This window comes from Daphnia magna, unplaced genomic scaffold, assembly GCF_020631705.1.
Source record: "Daphnia magna isolate NIES unplaced genomic scaffold, ASM2063170v1.1 Dm_contigs216, whole genome shotgun sequence".
NCBI lineage: Eukaryota > Metazoa > Arthropoda > Branchiopoda > Diplostraca > Daphniidae > Daphnia > Daphnia magna.
This window is the reverse complement of record NW_025533183.1, coordinates 26,141-44,989: the sequence shown is the minus strand read 5'-3', so window position 1 is coordinate 44,989 and position 18,849 is coordinate 26,141. Positions and strand designations below refer to the sequence as shown.

Below are 18,849 nucleotides of genomic sequence, written 5' to 3'. Positions count from 1 at the left end.
CTTCCTCTTCACCTACTTGCACGAAGAGGTCTCCACCTCTTCCGGGATAGCTGTTTTTGACGGATCCAATTTCCTTTTGGATTTCCGCTGCAATCTTATTCTGCTCCGAGAGTGGTAAATTTTCGTAGCTACTACCGTTTTTCATTTTTATTATGAGCGGTGGCCAGTTCCTACTCTTTCCCGGCCAGTTAAATTCCGCAATCTGGACATCCATTTTATTCCTCTCTGATTTGTACCAATGCACTGTACAGGCTTTAATTTTAATTTTTCACTGATTTCCTGCTAGACACACGTGTAGCCCTGGATCCCTGGCCCTGCTGGGCCATGAGAAAAAAGGGGGGATGGGTGCGCTTATTTTATCCTAGCGTCTTATGGCGTTAAGGAACGGTAACAAAACTACAAAAATTGGGGCGTTTTTCTTTACCCTTTCCACTGTGGAACTTACGCGACACAAAGAAACACAACCTTAGCCGGTGAAAGCACAAACAGAACTCGAGAGGTCGGCCCTTTTCTAAAAGTAATATATTTATTCATTTTAAATGACAGCAGGCCGCCATTAAAAACGAAAATGACAACAAACGAGGAAAAAAAAACAATTGCCGATTCAAATGCGACGGCGGCTGCTGAAATTTCGGGGCCTATCCACCACTGCGTGGCTTGAAAGGATGGTCACGTGACCATCCCACTGAGCCAATAAAAACCCTGGAAATGGTGCCGTTTTCTGGTACGGACCTCTCCGTACGTACGTGGAGACCATGTTGGTTGAAAATTAGATACAACTGAATGAGCTATCCATCTGCCACCTAGCGGCAGAAAATTCCAGGCTTTTAGCATTCCATTCAGGAACGGTGATTTACATCATACGAATCCTATATTTTGCCATTTTTCATGAATAATATTCTTTTTAAAATATACTCAATCCTATTAAATAAATAATTCGATAAGGAAAGAAAATTGTTCATTTTTTATTTTCGTCAATTTAGTCTATCTCATTTACCAAATCCAACATAAAGGTCCAACAGATGCCAAAACGGACAGTAGCTGTTTTCCAACATCTATTTAACAGTATAAAAGACTTGATAAAACATTCCAAGTATAGTAACGGTGTTGGTTCGCTAGCACCGTTACTGTGGGATACCACAGTATATGATAAATGGTGGCTATATGGTGATGGACGTTGTCGGACCATTTGGAGATTGTCTGACGCTAATTCCAGGTCGAAAATGGCTTCAAGACTATCGTAAGGATCAATATAACCATCAAATAACATATACTGTGGAATACCATAGGTGCAGAAATGTGCGAATGGTATAAGGTCGTCGTGGAGTCGTGGTGGTGGCTAGTTTATCAGGACCTGGATCGGACCATTGTCTGACGCTAATTCCAGGTCGAAAAGGGCTTCAAGACTGTGTAGGGTTCCATATGTAGTCTGAATCACCTTGGCTAGATTGCTGCACGATTGCGATTCGAACGCTGTACCCCTTAATGGAGGAAGCTAGGTGAATGAACGGATTACCTATGCCTATGGCTATGGCTGGCCTGTGGCCGATAATTTGACCGATGATCCCACTTTTTTATTCATTCTTAGATATAGCTCATTTAAATAAAGCCTGCATGTGCGTGAATAACAATTCAAGGATAAATAATGTGTAACAATGATCGTTATTTAATCTTTACCCGAATATTTATTCACGCACATGCATGCATCTGTTCAGTATAGAATGAAACTGTTGACAGGTAAATAGCAGTCTTTGATATTGGTCTGTTCCCAGCAATGCGGGGAATTTCGATTTCAAGGTTCTCTCAGACAGGGTCATAGGCGATTGGAAACGACCCTGGTGGATCATTTTTGCATAACAAGTTTACCCAACGCAGGAACGAGCAGGATCGTGAAACTCTTGTCTTAACCAGTCTGCTGTTGGTGATATGGTCGATAAAGATTTAATAATAGGTCAGGGTATAATTTGCTACCAACCCGTTCATGTCGAAACTGGTCAAAGCATCAAGAACAAAGCTCAAGAACAAAGCTTTTCACTTGCTGGAATGCAGGTGAGATGATTTGGCGTAGTATGGGATCTGGCGCACAAAATCAAGTCATCAAGGATGTTGAATTTCAGCTTACGTAAATTTATAGTCATACAAAACACTACGACGACCTAACGATTCATGAGATTTTTGAAATGCTATCTGCCTCATAATTATGAGCTGGAGCCGACGGCATCCTGTAAGTTTCAGGTGAAACAGGTAGTACTGATTAAATGGCGGTTCAAAAAGAAGGACTTTCTCACAAATTCAAGAGTTACATGTTGCCAATCATTTACACAAATTTAATTTAGCTCGAGAATGAAAAAAATCCACAATTCTTGTTGTTGAAAACGAGAAGCACAACACACAATATTCGACTGTGCACTCTGGAACTACCGAAATCACAGAGATAGAAAAGTTGAACTGCTCGGGCGCGGTGCAAGTGTCTATTTGCTTTATGTCGGCGAATAGATTGTGATGATTGTCAACATCAGTATTTACCTCGAATATTGAGTGTACTGTACTTTTTTTTCTTTTAGTACTTTACTTTTACTCTATTCGCTAATATAATACTACAGCAGTAGCCGACCTCTGCAAGCCCCGTCATCTAGCATTACTCAACTCTGGCTCTTGAATAAATAAACCTTTCCCCTCCACCAAAAGAAAAAAAAGAAGTCTCGTACTACAGTACTGATAAAGCGCAGGGAAGACGTAGCGGCAACTTGGGAGCCCCTCCTCCCCTCGCGGGAGTTGTGTGACAAACACTGCACAGAGAGGCAGACAGACTGCGAGCGACAGGGAAGAAGAAAAGCCATCCGTACATTTGGATCCAAGAATACAAAAACATAACAAAAAACTCGTCCTTCTTCATCTTCACCATATCGAAGGATCATATCATTTCCACCAAGTAGGAAAGTATATAAGCGCTGATCTCTACAATGTGTTAAGCACTTTGTAAAAGTAACCTACAGTGGTCACAATGTTCGCCTTAGAATGCGTTGACTGCTTGGCGTTGGCAGTAGCAGCGGAGGAATCGCCTTCTGTAATTTGATTAATGGTTTTGGAAGCAGTGTTGATTTTCACCATTTTAGTTTGCCGGCTCATAACCAATGGCACTTCTTTATTCGTTTCCTGTACACCAAATGTTTGGCGGCAAAAATGGTTGATTAGTAAACTGAAAACATTTTACGTCGTTGGACGATCACCTGTTGCGACTTTTGTTGCAGGAGCCATTTTTCTCTATCACTGTGAATTTTTCTCCATGTGAGATCATCCTGTTCTTCAGCAGCTTCATCTTCTTCATCTTCTTGATTTTTTGGACGGGCACCGTCTCCCTCAGTATTTTCACCATCAGCCTGTTTCCACCGAAATTGTCTTTGCCTTCCACCGCCATCAGAATGCAAATCTCCATCTTCGAGAAAAAGCTCTTGAAAAAGTCGAACTTCACGCTGGTCTTGATCAAGCATTGTCTTCATATGGGCTCTTCCAACTTGCTCACGAACTTCGTTTTCATCAATATCCTCCTTATCGCCTTCCTCCTCCTCCCAGTCATCCATTTCGTCTTCTCGTTCGTCACCGCTGCCAACTTCGGAACCGGACAGTTCAGCCTCGTCTTCAAAAAACTCAGTCAGACCTCTAAATTCTCGTTCCTCTTCATGCATTCCCTCTTCTTCGACAAACGAATGGTTTTCATCGATAGTTTCATCTTCGTCATCTGACAGACAAACACGGGCCCTTTTTTTCACCTTTGACAGTGATTTTTCTCCATCCTCTAAAAAAGAAGGCACAGTTCCAGGTTCATCAGCGTCATTTTCAGAAACGAATTTTGGGAGAGCACTACTGGAGCCATCTTCCTCGTCATCCTCATCAGCCATTGGAATTATTCTTGCGAACGGCTTAACTTCTTCATCAGATTCGTCATCTGCATTTTCAGTCAAACTACTTATTTGCGTGTCTCTTCCAGAAAGTCAGTGAATCTACATGGTAAAATAAGTTAGCTAAGCATACAACGAAAAAACAAATCTTCGACACAACTTACCAGGGAATTTTCCCGAGCAGAGGGCCAATAGTTCTTCGACGTTTGAGGTTTCATTGTTTTGTGTGCACTTCAACTTAGGAATAATATCTTCTTCTTCTTCAGCACTATCACTCACGTCCAGGTTTGGAGTGAGATCCTCAAGTGAACTAGAACATCCGATTCCCTGAAACATTAAAATTGCATTACAAAATGAAATTAACGCGCCAATTAAGATATTTACTTTCAAACTAGGCTTCACATCCGATCTTAGGGTAGATGTACTTTGATCTAAACACGAATCCAGCTTTTTTGCAGCTACTTCAAAGTTGAGCGGAGGTTCAAAACCATTACTTTGATCGTCAGACTGGTTAGATGTTTGTACTGCTGATTTACTTTTGACTTCATCATTTTCTTCGTAACCAAGAGAATCTTCTTGGTCTTGATCTTCGGGATCTTGGTCACTGTCTTCAGTCTCTTCCTCAACAAATGTAATTTTCTTCTTTTTCCCTTTTTTAGTGCGCTCAAAGTCGTACTGCCAAGAATCTGGGCAGGGAACTGCAGCGTAACGGTCTGCCTATCCGGTATTTGCTGAATAGTCCATTCATCTTCTACACTACTTCTATGCACATCACAATTACTTAGCGATGGGTTATCTTGAGGTTCAACCGCTACAATCTCTGACCATACGATACTTTCAAGCGTTTCTTCCAGCGAAGTGGGTTGGTTGGTGACTACGGTGAAGACCGGATCTTTATGTCTGGAGATTTCCGGTTCAACAATGGTTTCAGTAACATTGGTGCTTGAATTCAGAATAGCCATTTTTGATCCACAATGAGTTTTACTTTTGTTGCTATACATCTTATGACTGTTTGAGAATTTTTCTGGAAGCTTTTCTTCATACTGGAAGGGATCTTCATTGGAGCTTGAAATATTGGGTTCTCGTAAAATTAGTTCTCCACTATTTACTACACGAACATCGGCAGAAGTTGCAAAGGGAGATTTATCCTCTGAAATGTTTGTGGGATCTTTAGTAGTTTTTGGTTCACTTGCAATGGCTTCTTCAAATATTATTTCCCCTTCTGCCTCACTACTTCCATTTCTTCCACAGTCTACTGAATTCTGTAGATCATCAGGCACGAAAATATCAAATTCTTTTAGAATACTTAAAATTCTGTCTTTGCTTTTGACTGAACACAGCAGCTTCCCAGAATAGATGTACTCAAGAACACAAAACAGTTCTTCAAAGCTCAGATCAATTGAGATGCAGACATCTAGGTCTAACTCACAATCAGGTAACAGGATGGAAAAGAACCGGCTGGCAGCAGCAAGAACACCTGTGTAAAATATTTTATGAAATCATTTCAAGAAATACAGCATTTTCTAAAATTTTGAACCTCATCCAATCATACGTCTGTTAGCACGGAGCTTGTTTTGTAAGCTGTGTTGTTCATTATTGTCATCTGGAGACTGGCAAAAAAATGTTAACATCCTGAAACATTAAAAAAATTCAGAGAATCAACGAGACAGACTAAAGAGGAAATTGGCAAAATAAGGTGGTGTATATAATACACACAGCACACAAAGCTTGCAAAATCTCATTGTTTAAAAATAATGGAAAATCTAATTGTTGAGAAACAGCCATAATCATGTCTTACAGTGAATTGTTCTTTTTTCCTTCCATCCATCCATCAACAAGAAATGATGCAGACATACTCCATGGTTAATTCCTACAATCTTAACTGGACCTTCACTACTCATTGTTTTTTTTCCTTTTAGATGCCATTCCCATCCTGCAAAAGTGGCCTTTGTGAAAACGAAGAACACGCTAATAAAAAAAATCTTGATGTTCAAATATAGCGTTTTTTTTTTCACAACCCAATTTTTTTTTTTTTTTTTTTTTTGATGTTTGGGGCGCTGGAGAGGACATCTGGTGGCCAGGGTTGTCTCCAGTTAGCGAGCATAGGTATGCTCTTTAGCCCTCGCCTTTGTCTTAACTTGGCGTCGTTTGCGTTCTTTGTCTCGATGTGTGGTCGCCATTTCTGTCGTGTTTGTTCTGGTTGTTGACCCAAACAGTTTCCACTAGCCACTACTAGAAGAGGTGAGGGGATAATTTGAGGCAGCCCCATCAGAGACAGCCAGTAAAATATCAAAAACCAGTACTTGTTCAGGTGACTACGTTTTGTTCTTATTATGTAATTTTTTTGTTATACTTTTTTTTCTATTTATTTAGATGGAAGGTAGTCTTTTTGGGCAAGGGGTGGCAATGGAAAAGAAAAAGCATGCATCCAAACTACAAAATCAAGTGAGTATAATATCTGCTATCAATAAAATCTTAGACATAAAATTTCTTTATTATTTAGGCTACCCTAGACCCTGTTCTGAATGCACTCAGTGCAGTTGACAGATTTGAGGATTTACAAAATAGTAATTTATCAACCCGACTGCTAAAAAGCACCCTACTGATACCACAATCTAGCTCAGCTGATTCCAAAAGTCCAGAATCACAGCTGGAGGTTGAATTTTTAATCATAATCAATGAAGTGACTTCAATCCTAGTATCACTTATTATTTTTAAATTTTATCTGTTCCAGAGTAATCAACTGATTTTGAAGAGAGACAGTCAAATTCCCAATGAAGACCAGGTGGTGGTGAATCAGAAGTTGTCAGAAAAACTGAAATTCCACCAAGTAGAAGGTGTAAAGTTTATGTGGAATGCATGTTTCAGAACCAGCACAAGTGCTGGATGTGTGCTTGCACATTGCATGGGTTTAGGCAAAAGCTTGCAAGTTGTAACTTTGACCCATACTGTACTTACTAATGCTATATGTCAGGTAACAAGCATAGTTGTATTATGATCAATAATATAGTATTTAAAATATTTTCTTTTCTATGAATTCTTTCTTTTAAATTTCACGTAGGTAAATCGTGTAATGGTGGTGTGTCCACTTAGCACGGTCTTAAACTGGGAAAACGAGTTCAGGATCTGGCTTCCTGGTGACACATTCACGACTCTGAACGTTTGCGAATTAGCTAGCAGTAAAACGGGTAAAACGAGAGAAACAAAAATTAAAAAATGGCTGAATATCGGAGGAGTATTGATTTTTCGGTATGAAATATTATTGAGGGTATGAAATATTTCGAATTCTTACCAAAGAGAAAAAGAAGCTTACTGAGCAGGACGAGGTATTTCGGCAAGCCTTAGTTGATCCGGGTCCGGATGTACTTATTTGTGGTATTTTCTAAATATTTATTCTACTGTGTTACTCTTCGTTCAACTGCCATCCGTGTTTTCTGGTTGCAGATGAAGGACATTTATTGAAAAACGAAGATTCCGAAATATACAAAGCCATGAATCAGATTTGCACTCGACGCCGAATTATGCTAACTGGCACACCTCTTCAAAATAGTCTGTTCGAATTCTATACAATGGTTCAGTTTGTTAAGCCTGGACAACTGGGTACGAAAGCAGAATTCGGAAAACGTTTTGCAAAGCCGTTGGAAAAAGGACAGGCGGTCGACTCCGCCCCGGAAGATGTTCGTGTCATGAAACGGCGAGCTCTTATTCTTCATAAGATGCTTGAAAGTAAGCTAATTTTTTAAAAACTGTTTTCCAAATTTGTTGATGGAAATTTATTAATTCATTGGCATTATAAAATTTCATTGTTGCTAGATATTGTTCAGCGTTTTGACAGCAACGTCCTCGCACCCTTTTACCGCCCAAATATGAATATGTTGTATCCATAAGGATGTCGGAGCTCCAAATCCGCCTTTACCTTTATTATTTGGAAAATCACACTAAAGGAGGGAGTATCCAACCCTCCGGAAATCAAGGTGAAAGTGCTGGATTGTTCAGCGACTTTCAGCAGCTTGCCCGAGTTTGGACTCATCCAAAGGCTTTGCTTTTGGCATGTAATCGTCCGGATTCAAGGAACTCAACTCAACATGCTGTTTCAAAAATTTCCAGTAGTGGTGAAGGAACGGCGAAAAAAAATGCCAAAAACGACGATGACGACGATTACCTCATGAGGACCGAGGAACAAATTTTCGGTAAACATCTTGATTTTCCTCTTTTTCTTATTAAAAATTTCTTTTTTTGACCAATGCTTCGAAAACAAAAACACTGAAAAAAGGCGAGGACGTGTGTATGCAAGATCTGGTTGACCAAGCTTTAACGTCGTCCAGCAGTCCTTGGTGGTCAGATTTAATCTCAGAAAACGAAATTAACAACATAGAACACAGTGGAAAATTTGTTCTGCTGATGGATATTCTTCGGGAGTGCGAGCTGATTGGTGATAAATTATTGGTCTTCAGCCAGTCGCTCAGAAGCCTAGATCTGATAGAAGAGTTTCTTGCAATTGAAGATTTCAAAAATCAAAACAGAAGCACTAACGAAACCAATGGGGCAAGTGTCATAATTTGCCAATCACGATGTTTGCGTTTATTATTTATCTTTTTAGAAGGTTGTTGGCGGCACGTGGAATATCAATACTGATTACTTTCGACTGGATGGCTCCACGTCTTCCGAACAGCGTCTTAAATGGTGCCGAGCGTTCAATGACCCCCAAAATCCCCGTTCGCGTCTGTTTATAATCTCAACTAGAGCTGGCGGTATAGGCATAAATTTGGTGGGAGCCAACCGCGTCATAATTTTTGATGCGTCATGGAACCCGTCACATGATCTGCAAAGTGTCTTTCGGGTTTACCGGTATGAAATTTGTCTTGACTAATAACATCCGTAATTAAATTTTTAAATGCAGGTTAGGACAAAAGAAGCCGTGTTACATTTATCGCTTCGTAGCTCAGGGAACCATGGAAGAAAAAATCTATTATCGCCAGGTTAGCAAAAATAAAAATAAATATTCTTTTCGTCGCACTGCTTGCTGACGTTTTTTGTTCCCCTTGCACAGGTAGCCAAACTCTCACTATCAAGGCGTATTGTTGACGAGGAGCAAATCGATCGTTACTTCGCCTCAAACGATTTGACTGACCTCTATACATTTAATGCCGATGGCCAGTTTTCGTTACCGGCTTCAATACAAGAGCGTGATGACACTTCTCTTCTTGACGACAACCTGTTGGCTGGAGTCGCAGTTCGACTGAAAGAGTGGGTTGGTGGGTACCAAGCACACGATTCTTTGCTTCAGAATCGTCCTGAAGAATATCTCGAAGACAGTGAGCAGCAAGCCATTTGGAAAATATTTCAAGTAGAAAAAGAAAAAGAGACTTCGTTGGCGCAAGCAAGCTCGCAAATAACTCTGTGATGAAGTTGGTTTTGTTTACAACTGTCGAGCATGGTGTAAAAGGGAGGTGTACCAACTCTTCAGTTAAGAAGGGTATCTCAGCTGAAGCCTCTTCGTGGTACAAGGTTATCAATCGTCAGAGACGCCTGGTGGCCGATCTTGAACTAAATGAAAAACCCACTTGAAAAATATTCTAAGTCCAAAACAGTGGATCCATCCCTATCGGCATTCGCTACGGGCCTACGGCCCATGGCAATAAGATGGCATTTCAAAATTAATGTTATTATCTTTCTTGTTTGGAAAAAAAATATTTCAAGTACTGTATGATCACACTCTATATTTAAAAAGAAATTAAAAGATAGTTTAAGTATTACTTTGTATTACATTTCTTGTATGGGCATTTTTGGCCAGTTTGAAACTCGCCTGGACTGTTGTTTGTTCTTTGGACAATAAAACATCTTTCAAACGTTTAGATTCAAAATAATATCTCACTTTTACATACTCCATTATTAAAGTTCCCATATTACAATGGCGATGAGTATCACAAAAAAGGGGCAGTACATTGGTTAATTTAACTTTTGCTATACACTCTTGGAATGTATCAGTGATATAAATATGATTAAGTGACTTAAAGTGGTTTGAGACAACTTTTTCAATTGCGCACAAAGTTTGGTACATTGACAGGGTGACAAACACCAGTCCACCTTTGGTTCGAGCTCTCGTGTATGCATCTGCGTCAAAATCACTTGGTAGATCTGCTTCTTTGGTAATTACAGTCTGTCTGCATGCCTCACACTCGAAAAGGTTTTCTCTCGTTTTCACCATGTAACCTGCTACATCGTATATGAGAAAGTTACCGATTCTATCTTCTTTGGACAAGGGCAACTCGTTTACGTAACGCTTTCCCAGCTCTTCCATTAAATCATCTTTCATTGCTACCCTTAAATCAGCAGCAGCCTTAGCATTGTCGCGGAATTTTTTAATGAGACACTCCTTAAAATCGACGAGCACCCTAATATGGTCATCATTTTCTACATTTGCGTTCCGCAATAGTATCTTCGCGGGTGTGTACAATGACATCATCCTGATAATATGTAGAAAACTTGTAGCCGTTGGATGTGTATCGACTGAACGTATGCGCCCAAAAGTCATCTATAGGCAAAAAAGGATAGTTCATTAAACGATTATTTGCATTTTTTTTTTTACAAATATATACCTCTAAGGCGTCTTGGTTTCATTTTGCTGTCAGTACGAAATCGTATTTCTCTAAAGGGTTTTTGGATTCAATAACTCTTCTGTCAAGTCAATGGTGCTACGGATAGACAAGCGCCAGCCATCTAGAGTCGTATCTGACGCAAATGCGGCCATTATTCGACGTTTTCCAGGATTGCGATGGCACTCCTCAGTTAACTCTATTATTTTTAGCATGTCTTCGAGTACAGATTTTTTCCCCTTTGTTACCTTTCCCTCCATTTCGACTAAATTATTCCAGTTGTTCCCATTAATTGACTCACCCTTGTGTCGTCCATTCATAATGTCAAATGTGTCATTAATAAGCTTTGTAAGCTTTTCTGTAGCTTCTGATCCTAATAAAATAATGAGTTAGATTTAGAAATTTGGAAGATTTAATAAGGTACCATTGAATAAATGCGCTGTTTTTTTGTCTTCTCTTAAAAATTTTAAAGCCATGGCCATATGTTTGGAGTACAGCTGTGTGGCCAAGCTTACCGTCATTCTCTACCAGGTTGATGGCCAAATGTGAGCAAGTTTTAACTTGGGAACCAATTTCAAACCAAGCAACCTTTGATGCTCAAATACTCTCTGATAGAACATGTGGTAGACAGTGTGCCCGGCAAACTGAGAAACATAAAAAGGAAAGTATTAGTCTCCATTTGCTTAAGTATACTTTAAGCACATTTACAACCTGAGCAATTTTTTGAAGCACAATTTATTCACCATTTTTGGAAAGACGCTATCAAGGCGTCAACCAAACGACGCCATTAATGTGTTCAAACTTTCAGTACGACTAATGGAAAACCGTTGACGACTGATCCGAAGGTAACATTTTCTCACAAGCTCAAGAGATGGCGTTTACTATAGAGAACCAAACAATGCCTACTGGTACCACAAAGAGGCTTCACAAGAGATACCCTTCTTAACTGAAGAGTTGGTACACCTCCGTTTCCGCAAAAGTGGCCTTTGTGAAAACGAAGAACACGCTAATAAAAAAATCTTGATGTTCAAATATAGCGTTTTTTTTTCACAACCCAAACAGTTTCCACTAGCCACTACTAGAAGAGGTGAGGGGGATAAGGATAACGATAGACGATAGCAACACTACAGTTAATCTATTGGGGACCCGGTATTTCATGTATTTGGAACATGGGGTGGTATCTTGTGGAAATCACCATGGAAGTTGCCAACGGCAAAGCGTGTCGCGGAACGTTTTCAATCCGAAAACATCATTATAACAAAGCCTTGCAGTTTCCGTGTAAATTCTAATTTACGAATAATTTTCGAAAAAAGTAGCAATGTCATAAATGAACATTACGAGAAATTCAATAACGCATACGATCAATTCATAAGTAAATCAAAAAATTTGGGAATTCGATTAAAAAAAACGGGAAATGTTATCGACGTGGTCCGGCTAGCGACGTGCACGGGAACTATTTAGTTCGTATAATGTAATGCAAAATTTTTTTATGCACTAGAAAAATTGATTGATGTGTACAAACAATACGTGTATACAGCTCATAAATTAAAACTTACCCGTAAAATAGAAAAGTAATAAAAAAAAATAAAAACTGCGGAATTGTTGTAAAACTTGCAGCATGATGTTTTCGGATCTGGAATCAAGGTATTTAAAGGTTCTGTGTACGATTATTGGATGTGTGGGGTGGATGTGTAAGGGATACATGTTATAAGATAGCCGCTGTATCTCGGGCATAGCACACCCATATCGATCGCCGAATCGAATCGATACACAACGCATCTGCCCCATACAGTCAACACTGTCGTTGACACTTTTGAAAGGTACGACTAAATTATTTTTTTATTAAGTAGATATGGAGAAACTAACTAATTGAACTAAATGTTAAATTAGTTTTGCACTTAGAGGCATTTTAGCTTTCTTGGCTGGTGCTGGATTTTGCTTGGATGAATCGCATTTAGAACTCTGAAAAAAATAAAAATAAATACCATCGGAAGCAAGAGAACACAACAGATTAAGTTTTGGTATTACATCTTGTTTATGTTTCCTATTTTGCTCGGCGACTGGCCTCTCCGGAGTAATGGATGCAAATACAAAATTGGAACCGACCCTTGGTGCCTGAACAGGTAACACGGATTTCATCAACGATGCAATTTCTGATAAATCTTTTTCACTTCTGCGTAAAAAAGATCCGCATCTCACCTATCAAATGAAAAGTAGGAAAGTATATAAGCGCTGATCTCTACAATGTGTTAAGCACTTTGTAAAAGTAACCTACAGTGGTCACAATGTTCGCCTTAGAATGCGTTGACTGCTTGGCGTTGGCAGTAGCAGCGGAGGAATCGCCTTCTGTAATTTGATTAATGGTTTTGGAAGCAGTGTTGATTTTCACCATTTTAGTTTGCCGGCTCATAACCAATGGCACTTCTTTATTCGTTTCCTGTACACCAAATGTTTGGCGGCAAAAATGGTTGATTAGTAAACTGAAAACATTTTACGTCGTTGGACGATCACCTGTTGCGACTTTTGTTGCAGGAGCCATTTTTCTCTATCACTGTGAATTTTTCTCCATGTGAGATCATCCTGTTCTTCAGCAGCTTCATCTTCTTCATCTTCTTGATTTTTTGGACGGGCACCGTCTCCCTCAGTATTTTCACCATCAGCCTGTTTCCACCGAAATTGTCTTTGCCTTCCACCGCCATCAGAATGCAAATCTCCATCTTCGAGAAAAAGCTCTTGAAAAAGTCGAACTTCACGCTGGTCTTGATCAAGCATTGTCTTCATATGGGCTCTTCCAACTTGCTCACGAACTTCGTTTTCATCAATATCCTCCTTATCGCCTTCCTCCTCTTCCCAGTCATCCATTTCGTCTTCTCGTTCGTCACCGCTGCCAACTTCGGAACCGGACAGTTCAGCCTCGTCTTCAAAAACTCAGTCAGACCTCTAAATTCTCGTTCCTCTTCATGCATTTCCTCTTCTTCGACAAACGAATGGTTTTCATCGATAGTTTCATCTTCGTCATCTGACAGACAAACACGGGCCCTTTTTTTCACCTTTGACAGTGATTTTTCTCCATCCTCTAAAAAAGAAGGCACAGTTCCAGGTTCATCAGCGTCATTTTCAGAAACGAATTTTGGGAGAGCACTACTGGAGCCATCTTCCTCGTCATCCTCATCATTCATTGGAATTATTCTTGCGAACGGCTTAACTTCTTCATCAGATTCGTCATCTGCATTTTCAGTCAAACTACTTATTTGCGTGTCTCTTCCAGAAAGTGAATCTACATGGTAAAATAAGTTAGCTAAGCATACAACGAAAAAAACAAATCTTCGACACAACTTACCAGGGAATTTTCCCGAGCAGAGGGCCAATAGTTCTTCGACGTTTGAGGTTTCATTGTTTTGTGTGCACTTCAACTTAGGAATAATATCTTCTTCTTCAGCACTATCACTCACGTCCAGGTTTGGAGTGAGATCCTCAAATGAACTAGAACATCCGATTCCCTGAAACATTAAAATTGCATTACAAAATGAAATTAACGCGCCAATTAAGATATTTACTTTCAAACTAGGCTTCACATCCGATCTTAGGGTAGATGTACTTTGATCTAAACACGAATCCAGCTTTTTTGCAGCTACTTCAAAGTTGAGCGGAGGTTCAAAACCATTACTTTGATCGTCAGACTGGTTAGATGTTTGTACTGCTGATTTACTTTTGACTTCATCATTTTCTTCGTAACCAAGAGAATCTTCTTGGTCTTGATCTTCGGGATCTTGGTCACTGTCTTCAGTCTCTTCCTCAACAAATGTAATTTTCTTCTTTTTCCCTTTTTTAGTGCGCTCAAAGTCGTACTGCCAAGAATCTGGGCAGGGAACTGCAGCGTAACGGTCTGCCTATCCGGTATTTGCTGAATAGTCCATTCATCTTCTACACTACTTCTATGCACATCACAATTACTTAGCGATGGGTTATCTTGAGGTTCAACCGCTACAATCTCTGACGATACGATACTTTCAAGCGTTTCTTCCAGCGAAGTGGGTTGGTTGGTGACTACGGTGAAGACCGGATCTTTATGTCTGGAGATTTCCGGTTCAACAATGGTTTCAGTAACATTGGTGTTTGAATTCAGAATAGCCATTTTTGATCCACAATGAGTTTTACTTTTGTTGCTATACATCTTATGACTGTTTGAGAATTTTTCTGGAAGCTTTTCTTCATACTGGAAGGGATCTTCATTGGAGCTTGAAATATTGGGTTCTCGTAAAATTAGTTCTCCACTATTTACTACACGAACATCGGCAGAAGTTGCAAAGGGAGATTTATCCTCTGAAATGTTTGTGGGATCTTTAGTAGTTTTTGGTTCACTTGCAATGGCTTCTTCAAATATTATTTCCACTTCTGCCTCACTACTTCCATTTCTTCCACAGTCTACTGAATTCTGTAGATGATCAGGCACGAAAATATCAAATTCTTTTAGAATACTTAAAATTCTGTCTTTGCTTTTGACTGAACACAGCAGCTTCCCAGAATAGATGTACTCAAGAACACAAAACAGTTCTTCAAAGCTCAGATCAATTGAGATGCAGACATCTAGGTCTAACTCACAATCAGGTAACAGGATGGAAAAGAACCGGCTGGCAGCAGCAAGAACACCTGTGTAAAATATTTTATGAAATCATTTCAAGAAATACAGCATTTTCTAAAATTTTGAACTTCATCCAATCATACTTCTGTTAGCATGGAGCTTGTTTTGTAAGCTGTGTTGTTCATTATTGTCATCTGGAGACTGGCAAAAAAATGTAACATCCTGAAACATAAAAAAATTCAGAGAATCAACGAGACAGACTAAAGAGGAAATTGGCAAAATAAGGTGGTGTATATAATACACACAGCACACAAAGCTTGCAAAATCTCATTGTTTAAAAATAATGGAAAATCTAATTGTTGAGAAACAGCCATAATCATGTCTTACAGTGAATTGTTCTTTTTCCATCCATCCATCAACAAGAAATGATGCAGACATACTCCTGGTTAATTCCTACAATCTTAACTGGACCTTCACTACTCATTGTTTTTTTCCTTTTAGATGCCATTCCCATCCCGCAAAAGTGGCCTTTGTGAAAACGAAGAACACGCTAATAAAAAAATCTTTATGTTCAAATATAGCGTTTTTTTTTTCACAACCCAAACAGTTTCCACTAGCCACTACTAGAAGAGGTGAGGGGATAAGGATAACGAATTAACGATAGACGATAGCAACACTACAGTTAATCTATTGGGGACCCGGTATTTCATGTATTTGGAACATGGGGTGGTATCTTGTGGAAATCACCATGGAAGTTGCCAACGGCAAAGCGTGTCGCGGAACGTTTTCAATCCGAAAACATCATTATAACAAAGCCTTGCAGTTACCGTGTAAATTCTAATTTACGAATAATTTTCGAAAAAAGTAGCAATGTCATAAATGAACATTACGAGAAATTCAATAACGCATACGATCAATTCATAAGTAAATCAAAAAATTTGGGAATTCGATAAAAAAAACGGAAAATGTTATCGACGTGGTCCGGCTAGCGACGTGCACGGGACCTATTTAGTTCGTATAATGTAATGCAAAAATGTTTTATGCACTAGAAAAATTGATTGATGTGTACAAACAATACGTGTATACAGCTCAAAAATTAAAACTTACCCGTAAAATAGAAAAGTAATAAAAAAAAATAAAAACTGCGGAATTGTTGTAAAACTTGCAGCATGATGTTTTCGGATCTGGAATCAAGGTATTTAAAGGTTCTGTGTACGATTATTGGATGTGTGGGGTGGATGTGTAAGGGATACATGTTATAAGATAGCCGCTGTATCTCGGGCATAGCATACCCATATCGGTCGCCGAATCGAATCGATACACAACGTATCTGCCCCACACAGTCAACACTGTCGTTGACACTTTTGAAAGGTACGACTAAATTATTTTTTTATTAAGTAGATATGGAGAAACTAACTAATTGAACTAAATGTTAAATTAGTTTTGCACTTAGAGGCATTTTAGCTTTCTTGGCTGGTGCTGGATTTTGCTTGGATGAATCGCATTTAGAACTCTGAAAAAAATAAAAATAAATACCATCGGAAGCAAAAGAACACAAGAGATTAAGTTTTGGTATTACATCTTGTTTATGTTTCCTATTTTGCTCGGCGACTGGCCTCTCCGGAGTAATGGATGCAAATACAAAATTGGAACCGACCCTTGGTGCCTGAACAGGTAACACGGATTTCATCAACGATGCAATTTCTGATAAATCTTTTTCACTTCTGCGTAAAAAAGATCCGCATCTCACCTATAAAATGAAAAGTAGGAAAGTATATAAGCGCTGATCTCTACAATGTGTTAAGCACTTTGTAAAAGTAACCTACAGTGGTCACAATGTTCGCCTTAGAATGCGTTGACTGCTTGGCGTTGGCAGTAGCAGCGGAGGAATCGCCTTCTGTAATTTGATTAATGGTTTTGGAAGCAGTGTTGATTTTCACCATTTTAGTTTGCCGGCTCATAACCAATGGCACTTCTTTATTCGTTTCCTGTACACCAAATGTTTGGCGGCAAAAATGGTTGATTAGTAAACTGAAAACATTTTACGTCGTTGGACGATCACCTGTTGCGACTTTTGTTGCAGGAGCCATTTTTCTCTATCACTGTGAATTTTTCTCCATGTGAGATCATCCTGTTCTTCAGCAGCTTCATCTTCTTCATCTTCTTGATTTTTTGGACGGGCACCGTCTCCCTCAGTATTTTCACCATCAGCCTGTTTCCACCGAAATTGTCTTTGCCTTCCACCGCCATCAGAATGCAAATCTCCATCTTCGAGAAAAAGCTCTTGAAAAAGTCGAACTTCACGCTGGTCTTGATCAAGCATTGTCTTCATATGGGCTCTTCCAACTTGCTCACGAACTTCGTTTTCATCAATATCCTCCTTATCGCCTTCCTCCTCTTCCCAGTCATCCATTTCGTCTTCTCGTTCGTCACCGCTGCCAACTTCGGAACCGGACAGTTCAGCCTCGTCTTCAAAAAACTCAGTCAGACCTCTAAATTCTCGTTCCTCTTCATGCATTTCCTCTTCTTCGACAAACGAATGGTTTTCATCGATAGTTTCATCTTCGTCATCTGACAGACAAACACGGGCCCTTTTTTTCACCTTTGACAGTGATTTTTCTCCATCCTCTAAAAAAGAAGGCACAGTTCCAGGTTCATCAGCGTCATTTTCAGAAACGAATTTTGGGAGAGCACTACTGGAGCCATCTTCCTCGTCATCCTCATCATTCATTGGAATTATTCTTGCGAACGGCTTAACTTCTTCATCAGATTCGTCATCTGCATTTTCAGTCAAACTACTTATTTGCGTGTCTCTTCCAGAAAGTGAATCTACATGGTAAAATAAGTTAGCTAAGCATACAACGAAAAAAACAAATCTTCGACACAACTTACCAGGGAATTTTCCCGAGCAGAGGGCCAATAGTTCTTCGACGTTTGAGGTTTCATTGTTTTGTGTGCACTTCAACTTAGGAATAATATCTTCTTCTTCAGCACTATCACTCACGTCCAGGTTTGGAGTGAGATCCTCAAATGAACTAGAACATCCGATTCCCTGAAACATTAAAATTGCATTACAAAATGAAATTAACGCGCCAATTAAGATATTTACTTTCAAACTAGGCTTCACATCCGATCTTAGGGTAGATGTACTTTGATCTAAACACGAATCCAGCTTTTTTGCAGCTACTTCAAAGTTGAGCGGAGGTTCAAAACCATTACTTTGATCGTCAGACTGGTTAGATGTTTGTACTGCTGATTTACTTTTGACTTCATCATTTTCTTCGTAACCAAGAGAATCTTCTTGGTCTTGATCTTCGGGATCTTGGTCACTGTCTTCAGTCTCTTCCTCAACAAATGTAATTTTCTTCTTTTTCCCTTTTTTAGTGCGCTCAAAGTCGTACTGCCAAGAATCTGGGCAGGGAACTGCAGCGTAACGGTCTGCCTATCCGGTATTTGCTGAATAGTCCATTCATCTTCTACACTACTTCTATGCACATCACAATTACTTAGCGATGGGTTATCTTGAGGTTCAACCGCTACAATCTCTGACGATACGATACTTTCAAGCGTTTCTTCCAGCGAAGTGGGTTGGTTGGTGACTACGGTGAAGACCGGATCTTTATGTCTGGAGATTTCCGGTTCAACAATGGTTTCAGTAACATTGGTGTTTGAATTCAGAATAGCCATTTTTGATCCACAATGAGTTTTACTTTTGTTGCTATACATCTTATGACTGTTTGAGAATTTTTCTGGAAGCTTTTCTTCATACTGG

At 39.5% G+C, this 18,849-nt stretch overlaps 4 protein-coding genes and 2 long non-coding RNA genes across 7 annotated transcripts; 1 reads left to right on the top strand and 5 right to left on the bottom strand.

Annotated features, from left to right (window-relative positions):
• Nucleotides 1-949: 949 nt before the first annotated feature.
• Nucleotides 950-2,694, bottom strand: LOC123467719. Its single transcript, XR_006641844.1, has 2 exons — nt 1,976-2,694; nt 950-1,915 (listed from the first exon to the last, which is right to left on the bottom strand). It is a non-coding gene; the product is annotated as an uncharacterized LOC123467719 (long non-coding RNA).
• A 124-nt stretch (nt 2,695-2,818) lies between these two features.
• Nucleotides 2,819-5,939, bottom strand: LOC123467701 (claspin-like). Of its 2 annotated transcripts, none has more exons than XR_006641831.1 (6): nt 5,698-5,939; nt 5,452-5,531; nt 4,284-5,376; nt 4,064-4,226; nt 3,231-4,001; nt 2,819-3,156 (listed from the first exon to the last, which is right to left on the bottom strand). XR_006641831.1 is itself a non-coding variant. In XM_045167518.1 (6 exons), exons 5-6 carry the CDS (start codon nt 3,897-3,899, stop codon nt 2,959-2,961), a joined length of 867 nt encoding a protein of 288 aa, XP_045023453.1. In that variant the 5' UTR covers nt 3,900-4,001; nt 4,064-4,226; nt 4,284-5,376; nt 5,437-5,531; nt 5,698-5,934; the 3' UTR covers nt 2,819-2,958. The 2 variants fall into 2 exon arrangements, 1 of the variants encoding a protein (XP_045023453.1); XM_045167518.1 differs by having other exon boundaries at nt 5,437-5,531; nt 5,698-5,934.
• A 110-nt stretch (nt 5,940-6,049) lies between these two features.
• Nucleotides 6,050-9,754, top strand: LOC123467700 (transcriptional regulator ATRX homolog). Its single transcript, XM_045167517.1, is given in 13 exon segments — nt 6,050-6,210; nt 6,273-6,344; nt 6,403-6,555; nt 6,634-6,873; nt 6,961-7,087; nt 7,197-7,274; nt 7,344-7,625; nt 7,713-7,751; nt 7,754-8,089; nt 8,173-8,444; nt 8,500-8,747; nt 8,800-8,878; nt 8,950-9,754. Coding segments are annotated over 12 exon segments (2,280 nt in total). The 5' UTR covers nt 6,050-6,210; the 3' UTR covers nt 9,304-9,754.
• Nucleotides 9,755-9,770: 16 nt separating this feature from the next.
• LOC123467713 lies at nt 9,771-11,431 on the bottom strand. Its single transcript, XR_006641837.1, has 4 exons — nt 11,207-11,431; nt 10,920-11,139; nt 10,499-10,868; nt 9,771-10,434 (listed from the first exon to the last, which is right to left on the bottom strand). It is a non-coding gene; the product is annotated as an uncharacterized LOC123467713 (long non-coding RNA).
• A 255-nt stretch (nt 11,432-11,686) lies between these two features.
• Nucleotides 11,687-15,515, bottom strand: LOC123467725 (claspin-like). The gene is given in 10 exon segments (XM_045167528.1): nt 11,687-11,780; nt 12,543-12,694; nt 12,771-12,932; nt 13,007-13,422; nt 13,425-13,772; nt 13,836-13,995; nt 14,053-14,385; nt 14,439-15,145; nt 15,221-15,299; nt 15,465-15,515. Coding segments are annotated over 10 exon segments (2,502 nt in total).
• Nucleotides 15,516-15,820: 305 nt separating this feature from the next.
• LOC123467724 (claspin-like) lies at nt 15,821-18,764 on the bottom strand. The gene is made up of 7 exons (XM_045167527.1): nt 18,584-18,764; nt 18,187-18,515; nt 17,970-18,129; nt 17,140-17,906; nt 16,904-17,065; nt 16,676-16,827; nt 15,821-15,914 (listed from the first exon to the last, which is right to left on the bottom strand). Exons 1-7 carry the CDS (start codon nt 18,762-18,764, stop codon nt 15,821-15,823), a joined length of 1,845 nt encoding a protein of 614 aa, XP_045023462.1.
• Nucleotides 18,765-18,849: the final 85 nt, after the last annotated feature.